The 12189-nt window shown below is 41.8% G+C and overlaps 1 protein-coding gene across 1 annotated transcript in view; it reads right to left on the bottom strand.

Moving 5' to 3' along the window:
- COL4A5 (collagen type IV alpha 5 chain) overlaps positions 1-12189 on the bottom strand; it is a 433650-nt gene that overhangs the window by 289690 nt on the left and 131771 nt on the right. The window contains exons 3-7 of the mRNA XM_078688785.1: positions 11352-11441; positions 9345-9389; positions 5555-5599; positions 5079-5141; positions 775-828 (exon numbers count right to left, since the gene is read on the bottom strand). Coding sequence (XP_078544911.1) covers positions 775-828; positions 5079-5141; positions 5555-5599; positions 9345-9389; positions 11352-11441 — 297 coding nt within the window. The remainder of the gene's footprint in view (positions 1-774; positions 829-5078; positions 5142-5554; positions 5600-9344; positions 9390-11351; positions 11442-12189) is intronic.

The following is a 12189-nucleotide window of genomic DNA, read 5'->3' as shown; positions in this document are numbered from 1 at the left end:
GAGGTTTTGATCCACAAGCGTCCTTGGTTTCTCCAGGTTATTACACGACCTATACTGCTGCCCAGAGGGCTGCTCCACATTTAGGATGGAGCAAAGAAAAGGTATTGGCTTTGTATATGGGTTGCTGTTTGCACCCACTTACGAGCACGCGGACTGGTAAATCTGGAGGGGTTACAGCATGCGCTTTTAAGACCTGAAAGAAGTGTGTAGAACAGGGAATAGCATGTCGGTATGAAATGGCAATGGCAGTGAAGAGATGTGTTGTGGTGTGCAAAATATGAAGTAAAGAGCGAACGCATTCATGGACAAGATTCACAAACGCTTGTCACTCGTGCAAAGAAACTAGAAATCAGAGCATTACAGGATTTGTACCACAGAGCAGGGGCAGGTTCCGGTGATGCAAACACTTCTGTGACATATGTTTACCATGGGATTGTTCCAAGTGCACTGAGGTAATGGTCCCCATTTCCTGTCCTACCTAGAGACATTAGGAGACATTATGAGATGTGCATTTCAAGCAAAGGGTTTTACCTTTCACTCGCCCTGACCTCTGGATTGGATTGTTGAAACTTAATACAAACTGGCACAGAATTAGCTAAAAGGGTGGCTGCACATATGGCATTTTTTCTGTCCGGCTCAGTGTTCAATTGGCCAAATACACTAGGTGTGTGTTTTTTGGGCGAAGGGATGCTATTTCTGTGGGACATGTTTGCTACACAGCAGAGATATTTGAAGCAATTGTTATAGTATGAACTAGGGTAAAGTCATACTTACGGGATTACCCTGCGAACCTGGAAAGCCTGGACCACCATCAAAGCCACGATCTCCCTGGAAAAGAAGGAAAATGCACTGTAATGTTACAAACAACCTTTTTACATACAGAGAAGACAAATCTAACCTTACTTGCCATTTGTGAATGGTGCCCAACAGATCAGTAATGCAACCTGGTGATATCAAACTGATAATCAGATTGTGTATTCTATTATCATTTCATTTTAAATCATGTGCCAATCATTAGCTCCACTGACACAATCACTGAACCTAAGATTGCACCAAAACATTCTTCAGCAAGGAAAACATGTGGGACTGTTCTTCAAACCCCATGGAATTAAGGGAAAGATATGTCTAATCCGCAAACATGTAATCCAGCATAAAGACGCAGCAATGAAGGTGGCAGCTTTCAAAACTTGTGAGTAACCGAAACCATCAGAGCCTTCACACAGGTGACAAGTAGGACCTCTCAAAGTACAATCTCATAGTCCAGGCTGCTATCACAGAAACAAAGGAGAAAACCGACAACCTGCAAACCCGCAGGTGAGAAAAACAGGGATGAAACCACCTCATTATTTATGGCTGAGCGTGATCCAGGGATCTTTGCACCCCTTAAGCAGCAAACAGTCTTTTTTCGCAGCACACGTAGCCCAAACTCAAGTGTTTTCTATCACTGATCCTGGTTCTATGGTTTTCTGAGCCTTTTTAGGAAGTTATATCAGAAACACAAACCTCAAGCTATATTTTCGCCTTTTACGTTGGTTGGCTGAATGTGATGTTCTGCAGAAACCGACCGAGCTATGCAACCATAATGGCCATTTACCTTGCACTACTGTGCTTGGGAACTAATATCTCCATCAGAGAGATTGTCTAACTCTTGGACCTTCATGTATCAAAATAATGCATTCTGGGTAATCAAAGTTCACATCAATTGAAGCAGTCAGACTAAAGCTCTTAATTTTTATGGTTTATGAAAGGAAATCAGACTGTTAACCATGCTGCTGCCATCGGCAAGGGGCACATAGCTATGCATAAATTTTCATAGTTCCGCACTCACCCCTCTGTCACCACTGGTTCACTTGAGACATGCAAAGAGAGCTTTTTACCCTTTGCACTTATTAATCTCTAATGCAAAGTTTTAATCGTTGGTAAAAATAGGAAACAAAAGGCAGAATAATAAAAGGCAGGTCACCCTATATTCAAAATCAATGTTATGCCCCACACAGAGTCAATATGATTAATCCATACTTAGCTTGGCAAAGCACATTCACTTCCCATCGCCTTTTATTAAGCTGAATTCTGATGTAATTGCTTGAAGAACAAGAGGATGTTGTAACCTTCTTAGCTATACATTTGCTATAAAAATCCTTACTTTGTCTTACACTGAGCAGCACCAACGGTGAGTAGACACGTTGACACCTCACTCATTTTATCGCCGACAATTACTTCTTTCCCCTTTTACTGCAAGTGTGCTTGGATATGGATGTCAACGTTTGTGGGGAAAATATTGCATGAGTGCAAGGATTGTCACTGCATGGAGCCATCGATACAATTTTTGTTCGCCCTAAGTGTGGCAGGGTATGCTCAGACGTGAGTCCCTTGTTCACTTGGCCACTGGATTCAAGATAGCCTGGCTGATGAGGATTATGAATCCGAAACCGGTCCCAGGATGATTGTTTCCGGTCCAGGGAAGACATGGCTTGGCAGTTCGGGCTGGACTGTTCCCATGAGGCACAGGGTGTGACTGATTTGCATATAGCCATGTCTGAACTGGGGTGGCTGAGTGAACTAAAGAATGGTGATGGATTAAACCCAGATCAGTTGACTGGGGGTGAGTGTTTGATTTGTTGAAACGCTCCTTCCATCATCCCCTTTTGTATCGCTTTGTTCGCCCTAAGTGTGGCAGGGTATGCTCAGACGTGAGTCCCTTGTTCACTTGGCCACTGGATTCAAGATAGCCTGGCTGATGAGGATTATGCATCCGAAACCGGTCCCAGGATGCTTGTTTCCGGTCCAGGGAAGACATGGCTTGGCAGTTCGGGCTGGACTGTTCCCATGAGGCACAGGGTCAGAGTGATTTGCATATAGCCATGTCTGAACTGGGGGTATACACCCGTTACGACGCAACTTTTACTCCGCACTACCATTACAACGCGGGCATTACAACGCATGACATTACAACGCATTGCGCTGGGGGGCGCTCTAGGATAAGAGGTAAGTTTAATTTACTATCCAACACCTTCCCTAGGGTCCACGGGGACTGGAGTTAGAATAGTAAATTATACTTACCACTATCCAGCACCCCAAAGCGCTATGCGTTGTAACGGTATTCGTTGTAAATACCGCGTTGTAATGGTACGCGGAGTAAAAGTATGCGTTGTAACGTCATACATCCGAACTGGGGTGGCTGAGTGAACTAAAGAATGGTGATGGATTAAACCCAGATCAGTTGACTGGGGGTGAGTGTTTGATTTGTTGAAACGCTCTGTCCATCATCCCCTTTTGTATCGTCATCGATACAATGGAATATCTGTTCATCCAGGGTACAGTTATCTGTGTTGCTCCAACTGAAGCAATACGCAGAGACTTCAACCTGTTCTCAGGGCTGCTGTTTCACCGCGGAATAACCTAACCAGTCTGTACTCCAAGCTACGACCTCTTTCAGATCACCTTCTGCCAGTTCATATTGCAGAACTCCCTCATCTCACAAGGAGAATAAACTGGGTCACCTGCTTAGACCTCTGCCTCCTAAGCATCTGTAAAGACCATTAGCACAGAAGTTCCATTAGCAGCCATATTAGTCAACAACACCCATTATGAAAAGGTGGTCCCATCATCGGTCCTGATTCAATGACTACTAAAGAAGCTGGTATTGGATGCTACCCTACCAGATATCGATTGCGCAATATTGAGATTTCAAGGAAGATGCTGAGCCTCAGCTGTTGGGTGATCTAGAGGCAGCTTGCTTCTTTGACCCACCCAATGAGGCTTTAGGGTGCAGGTAGAGATGGTCAATGATGATCTTTAGTCCATAAATAGGGTGTAGATGTTCTCCTCATGGCACTGGACACATGAGAAGCGTTCAAGAGAATTGAGAGGGGATGCTGCTTTCAGCGGGTAGTCTTTGGTCCACAGGGAATGGACTAGAGCAAAAAACAAGTGTTCCCATCTGCAGAACTAGATCATAATTTAGCACAGTATTATGTTAGAACTGCCCCAGTGGTAAAACTTTAGAAACCAATAATACCAAGGGCAGAACAAGATGCCAGCAGTGTGAGTGTCCAGTATTTCCAACAATTAAGTGAGATGATGTAAGTACATCCGGAGGGAATGCAGACCTGCAATACTTACAATAATCACTGTAGTGTGCAACTATTACACAAAGGTCGCAGATGTGGTGGCATTAGTGGTCAATAACATGTTAATTCATCGGATCTGGGGTTCTGGGGGTGGTCTTTCTGTGGAGTATATCCCACAGTTTCAGCCATTACTGCACACACTTAAATCTAGTGGCTGAATTACCATGTTCTTGCATTTATTGTCATAAGCCATACTTTAAAAATACAGATGCAGCAGTATCTGCTAGCAATTCAGGTCTGCTGAATTTCAGCTGTGCTACAAATGATGTTGAAATCTGACTATTGAAGTTGTAATTCAAACATTAGTCAAAGAGTTCTACGCCCTGTCTACGCCTGACAAAGAACCTAAGCCAGCAGTGGTTTTCGACAAGTGCTTCTTTATGCGTTCACTAGTTTCATCTGTGGCCAAGTCCAGTTCCTTCAATCTCTGGGTCCAACATTACTGTGCCCATTCCTAGTGGCTCTCAGTTTACATTTTGTTCCACACATTTGTCTCAATCTATTTGGGCTACATTTCTGACTTTTATGGATAGTTTGATGTGAAGACCTCATGTTTAAATGATATCCCTCTTCTGATGTGGCCTGGACGCATGACCTTCTGCAGATGTCCATTGTGCCTGTAGCACTTTGCCGACTCATGGACAGATGTAGTTACAGAGGTTTCTCATCACCAACATTAGTACTTCAGAATGCGCTTACTCAGTTCGACACCTGCGAGAAAGGTGCAAAGATGAAGTGATAGGAGTAAAATCAATACTTCCCTTTTCCCAAGGATCAAGTCGACTAACTAATTCCTAATGATCTGCTTTAGTGATTTGGAAGACAGTTTTTCCTAAAGAATTTTGAGGCTCGTTCTTCAAAGCTTTCTCCAAAAGAATACAGATGTTGAAACAAAATTTGGACACAGAGTTACCTCAAACAAACAACATTTTATGGAGGGAAACACACCTTTGTTCCATTGCATCCAGGGATACCAGAAGGTCCAGGTGCCCCATCTTGGCCAGGAAGTCCCTTTAAAAAATAAAGTGAAACAGAATTTACAAACATAACCTTTTATAACAATGTCCAGTATGATATTAGGGAATATTGCATAAAGCTAAGGTAAAAAAAAAGTGTAATATTGAAGGCATAGTTGATAAATATATACGATCCGCTTGGGAAATATTATGCCAGCCTTACTTAAAAAACAAGTTCAATATCGATGCAGAGGAGACCAACCCCCCACCCCACCCCCCCCCGCGCCCACCGCAGTCGAGTTCAGTGTACCTTAATGTACATTCATTGAAATGATTACAAAAGTAAAATACAATCATCCCAACTTTTAAAATTATAAAACTTAAATAAGGTGTTAATGGTGAGGAACAATAATTACGATTACTATAACAGCATCAGAATATGCAATATCGATTATAAATGTTACTTACCGGAAGACCTGGTGTTCCTGGAAATCCAGGAAGTCCTGGAGGTCCCTGGAAAAAAGAATACTTAAGGTTAGAACAGTTCTTGGGGAAGTTCACTTGTGGCCACAGAGTTCCTACTCCAAAGATGAACTTGATAAGACAATAGAGTCCTCTTGCTGTTGGAGCAGCTAAACCTTGCTACTAGCACAGGAGGGAGTGAGGAGGGACATGGTATGAAGGAGGGAGGAGAGGAGGGACAAGGAAAGAGTGGACAAAGATGCATCACTGCAAAGCTGTGATTGACAGGTACACATATATCATCCAATCCAAGTTAGCAAAGTGGATGGGAGCAGCAAAAGATAAACGAACTGTAGCAGACAGCATTGTACACACGGTGCAGAATCAAATCAATATACACCAGCATTACACACGTGTGATATTAAACACAACTTTTTCAAATGCCAGAAAGGGCACACTGTTGATCTACTTTTTCATCTACTCCTCGCCACTCAGTTAGACCCATTCCCCCAGCCCTTTCTATATTCAGAGGTCTAGAATGTGGGGACAAAGCACACATGATAGGCTGTTTTCAGGACTCGGTGGGTTCACAAATCCTCAGTGCGATCAGTCCTGACAGCAGCCCTTAGGAAGCAGGACACACAGTTTTCAGGCAAAGAACTGATTTGTCTTTGCAGTGAAATAATGCGCATTGTGCCACATTCTGAAACACCAAAATATTTCATGAGTTTCTCTTAAAACTATCAGCCTTTTAGGAAATTCTTTTTAGAATATTGTGCTGTAAAATAAACCATTTGGCCATAATTAGAAAACAAATCGATATCTTTTAAAGTAGGGGCATGGGAGGTAGCATCCACATACTGAGGGAGATTGCTAGCTATGCCCATTCAGTGTAATATGGGAATGGGATTAAGACGTTTTCCACTGTTAATTATAGCTCCCACTACAGCACTACCCCACACTTTGTCCAATCCTTGGATAACATCCTTTGATGTCCTATAGTGCAGCGTCCGGCTAGTACCACCTCCTGCGAACGCTCTCAAACTATCAGTGCATTGTATTGCGATTTCCATTTGTAACTGGCTTTCACTACACCTCACTCTAGTTCATGTACTAATCACCTCTCCATTCTTTGTTGCCCAATCGTGGTAGGAACTGTAAACTGACCACACGTTTCCATCCTCCATCGCATGACTTCACAAGCACAAACTATCAGTGAAACGTTTATTTTCCTCGTCTCCTTGCTACCTCCTCTTAAGAAGCAAATTGCTACTTACCAGTATGCATCTGGCCTTGGCATGTAGAGCTGCAAATTCACACACTATGCACAGATCGCCATCTGGTGTTGGGCCCGGATGTTTGCAGTTTGTTATTGTCTTGGAAAAGTCTTTGGAAGTCACGAGATAGGTGACTCCTCCTTTGGACAATAGTGTGCATGGGCATCGATCCTTTAACAATCCTGGAACTACACACCACGCTAATTTGACTTAATTGTCCTTATGCCACCTCAGTGGAATTCATCTGAGTTAGCCATTTATTAAAAGATCAATATGATTTGATCAGCCCTTCCATCTGCTGTTACTCCAAACCCTCATGGTTTCTCTTGTGCACTCCTCCTATTCATGCATGTCTCAGAAGCTGAAGCTCTGCAGGCATCTCACAGGTGAACACATCACTTCCCATCTTCTTCCAGATACTGCAGGCATCTGTTACTTCTTTTATCTATGTTCCATTAAATTTCGCTTTCTTCTGACGTGTCCCCTTGTCCAATAACCTGTAGATCTCCTTCTACTAATGATCCTTTCTTGTAACTACTAGTGGAAGCAGCTTTCATAAAATTTTACGTTTTGCCTACCCTAACATTTACAAAAATTGCCTTTACGAACATTCTCCTCTCGCTAATTCTTACATCCACATCAAACTGATTTGCAGCTGAACCGTTCAAGTGTAATGGCTCTATTATCTACTGCTAATTACAGGCTGCATTTCTCTCACTGCTGCTACTTAACCTGCTGACTACCCAATCCTTGGAGGTCATCACTCACAAGTGAGTGTTTCTTTCTTGGATCCTGTCCAATAATTTTGCACATTCTCCCTAAATTTTGTTTCTGAAACATTCTCTTATCTATTCCTCTCCATTTACTAAGTGCCGTTCTGCGCAGATCAGTACTTTGTGATTTGTACAATTTTCAATTGTATCCTGTTATGTTTCTTTACCTATGGGTTCGGGTCAACCTTCCACATTCACAATTTCCAATAATTTATCTTTTTTTCTTTTATATCATGCATTTCCTCTTCTCCTATATCTTTAACTTTTGAGATTAAGGTCTACAGGTGCACCCATGTCATTGCGAATAGTCCCTGAAAGTCAGAACCTTTCTTCATTTTCATCTTTCATACTAGCACTGGTTTCATGTATGCCACGAGTTTGCTCTGTGATTGTGATGAAGTTGCTGCTTTGTGCTGTTATGTTGGTGGTCTAGTGAGATATTTTGTATATTCTTTTGCCCTTAATGCTGGAAAAGAGCAGATTTATGGCTCTCAATTGCCACCCTTCACTTCTGCCAATGCCACAGATACTGGAGGGACGCCCTATCAGGAGTGGGATGGGCGGTCAACAGAAGGGGCTTATGGGTAGGTTGGATGTTGTGCTCAGGTTTATCTATTGCTCGCTATCAGCACCGCCATCACTGTATCCAATGGGACAGTAAAAGGCTGAGCTCTGCATTCATAAAAGTCATTAATCTCTCCATAGTTTATTTGATTCCAAACACTACTTTGCTAATGCACTTGTTACCAAATAACCACCATTGAGAAGTGAGATTAAACGTAAACTAGCATATGTACAATGGCGTGTTGGAGGAATGTGTCAACTGAAGGGAGAGGAGTTGGCCTAATGGCTAGGGCGGTCAACCTCGAATCTGGGGAACTGGGTTCGAGTCTTGGCAATGACGCTGAACATCCTGTGATTCTGGGCAAATCACTTAATCTCCCCGTTTCCAACAAAAATGAATGTGTGTCCTCATGTAATGCAAATGGTGCTATGTAAAGTGCTCTGATGCCCAATTCGGGTCAATAAATCTCTGTTAAAAGAAAAAACTGAAGCTGCCAGTGTTTGCTACTGAGTGGGCGAACAATAAATATCCATTATTGAGCACCATGAAACCCACAGGTGACATTGAGCTTCACAAGCATACATCGGAGACTCTCAAATACATCAGATGCAGGAACTGTGACAAACAATTTAAACAGAGGCGTAGCCTGGTCAGTAAGATTATGTGGGGGTGAGCTTCAGGTTTTCCAGCAATAACGCAGGCATAATGTTAAAATGTATTATACGACTAGCCAAGGTGCACAAGAGGAGCTTAAGGGGCAGTGGAAAGGGAGATAGATACAGATTGAAAGAGGTACTAAGTGAGGGAAAACACAATCTTTTGTAAACTTTCAATACAGAGAGGGGGAAAGAGTGTGCGTGCGTTTTTGTCTGTGTATGTCAACATTCTTTGTGAAATCCGACAAACACATCAACATACCCGAATGAAAGCACCTGTACCCAACTATTCTCCAGAAGATACATTTATAAGGGTGGTGTAACACCCCAAACAACCCCCTTGTAGCCACACCCCTGATAGTGGATCTATCGAAACATGCACACAACTGAATCTTCTTTATGTATCAGATTCTTTGTGTGATACCTGCTTAACTAAATAATCAGGAATCAGCTTGTTTGATAAAAAGACAGCAGAAATCAAGAACACACACATACAGTTTAATCCTGCTATCCCAAAGTACTTACTCGGATTCCTTTGGGTCCAGTTGGTCCTAGAAGTCCAGAGTCTCCCTGCAGAAAATGAATAACATAACATAAGAATGCATAAAAGCACTGATCATACGAATTGGGGAAAACTTCTCTCAATTTACTCTTCATCGGACTGTGAATTAATCTGTATACATTAGGTGTCTTTGATCTGTAGTTTCTGGGTCCCGTTTTGATTCTTTGGGAAACTTTGTTTTCTGACACTTACTATAGGTATCCTCTTCTCTATTAGTTCCACCAATGACTTCAATTCGATTGTATGTGAATTATTAAGTATTTAAAATAAATTATTTCAGTGTCTTTAGCCTTGTTAGATATTACTCTGAATTAATTAGAAAAGTCATTGCTGGGTCATTAAAGATGCAGCCTCAGATCTTTAATAGACCTTAAGTGATTCATTTTTGGTTACATCTCTATTCTGAATACTCCCACCTGGTTTCCTAAAGATAGAGGATGACTACATACTTGGAACTACTTGCTAGAAATGAGGGCTTTCAAGCCTGGCAAAACTACATATGATCCTAAAATGGAATTGGTGGTAGAATGTTTTTAGTCGCTATTTCTTCCAGTAAGTGGTTAATGCTACCAAGCGCACCCTTGTTGGGACACAAAAGCCAGCATCCTATTCATTAAAAACAAAGGCTCAAATATTATGTCTTGCACTGTACATGTTACTGGACGAGGTCCTTCATAATTCACAAAGTAAACAAATGTGATCCTTTACTGGCTCACAGCTCTCTTCCAGGAACATTTCAGGTGCTTTATGTGTGGTCCAATGGACATCTCGGACAGCTGTGAGCGCCAGGCTGACTGCCTTCATGTAGGTGTAATTAGTATCTTTATGATAAATGACCAGTAAAGGAAAAACTCCTATACATATGTCAACTCCAGAGGTTTAATGTTTAAATATTTTACTGGTTTAATAAACTTGAATCGGTAGAGGGGCATCTTGAGAAAGATACCTCCATCATTCCGCTTCTAATCCAATGATTTAAGGTGATAAGATATGAAGTTGAGCACTAACCAAAGATTGACAAATATCAGTTCTGAAAGCTACATCCAAAAACTAAGATCTACTTTGAGATCTATGCACCACAAAACTCTGCCCCAACAGAATTCAGAGACTTGCGTGTTCCTGGTTTTCCAAGTGAGGAAACAGGTTTATTTCTTAACTCGGTAATGCGTTTCAGAAAGCACACAAAGAGCAAGTTATCAAATCAGGATGTTTAAAGTAGCTCCTCACTAAGGAAAGGGCTACTGGGCAAGCCTTGTCTAGCAATTTCAATGATGTGCAGGGTCACATCTCATACAAGGAAAACATTCCAGAAACTCTATAATCATTGTAAAGAGTGCAAGTAGCTTCCTACATCACATCAATTGATGACATTCCTTGACAAAACCATTCTTGGCAAGGAGTTTAAATTTGGACCAACCAAAGGAAATTCAATAATGTGACTGAAAACAATTCACTCGTGCAGACCCTTGCCATCACACAAAGTAAACACCTTTAAGCATCTAGAGACATGCTCAAGACCATGCAACCCTTTTTCCCCAAAGTATTAGAGATTGGTTCACTCACACAGACCCAAGGGAACAGCCATTGTTCTCAACTGCACTCATGGTTCTTCACAATACATCCAGTTATTGCTGAATTCACCTTCATGGCTTTTTACAGCACCAACACAATGTTTTAGGCCCCCTACATGCACTGCATTTGTCCTGTGGATTGAATATTTTGTGACTAACCTACTGAGTTCAGACCAGTACAGAGCTGAACCCCAACCTTCTGTGAAAGCAATTCCTGAACTAAGCCAAATTCATAGCTTATAGCTGGTATGTCAGTTGAGGTCACAGAGGACATTAGAGCTGTATGATGGAGCATCCATGTCTAATTTGAACAGTTGACACCTAAGGGTTCTACATGAATTTCACTTCTTCGTATCTATGCTCCACGGCAATCCGGCAGACAACCAACGCACTGCTTACCTTTGTTCCTCTTGGTCCGGGAGGCCCCTCTGGACCGGGGAATCCTGGTAAACCAATCTGACCTTCCAAACCAGGGAGTCCCCTTTCGCCCTGAAACATAAGAAAATAATGAGATTGAAATGTGAGGTTATGTAAAAGCTGCACTACTCAAACTCTACTTCAAGCAAGTGGTAAATAGATACAGTGTGGACCAGGATTTCTGGGATGAATACGGTCAGTGTCTACTATATACAGTAGCAATATTCTAGAAAGAATGCACTGGCCATTATTGATCCAGTATTTAACTCTACAATGCGTTGTCTTCTCATAACGTATGAGTGTCAACCCAAACCATAAAGTCGATTTAATTGGTATTCGGCCACATCACCGAAAAGCATTTCAACGCCTCATCAGGGGAAGTAAATGCTATTCAAATACAATTACAATCACATCTTGTAAGGTAGCCAAGAACGTAAATTGATAATCAAGGAGCAGAACATGTGCTGGATAGGTGCATGGTTTTTATAGTATTCAGAGATGTTTAAGGGTTTATGTGAATCTGGAAAAGATCCATGCTACAACATACCAACAGGCATTCATTTGTTCTGGAAAAAGGATGGCTCAATTATGAAGAGTGTCTTTCCAGTATGTTTCCATCTTACTGAATTAGTGAACCCAATGCATAATTGGAAGCTAAGTGAGGTTTATTGTATGGCAAGTATGGTAAGCACTGAGAAGAGGAGTGCTATGATATTGGGCATGTGGCAGTCCATCTTCATGCCCTCTTAAGTCAAATTCACACATTTTAATTTTAAAGTGCCTCTCCCAGTAGTCATTTCATTGTTTACACAAAAAATGC

Source organism: Lissotriton helveticus, chromosome 4_1, assembly GCF_964261635.1.
Source record: "Lissotriton helveticus chromosome 4_1, aLisHel1.1, whole genome shotgun sequence".
In the NCBI taxonomy this organism is placed as follows: Eukaryota; Metazoa; Chordata; class Amphibia; order Caudata; family Salamandridae; genus Lissotriton; species Lissotriton helveticus.
Note: the sequence above shows the minus strand (reverse complement) of the source record. Positions and strands in the feature narration are given on the sequence as shown.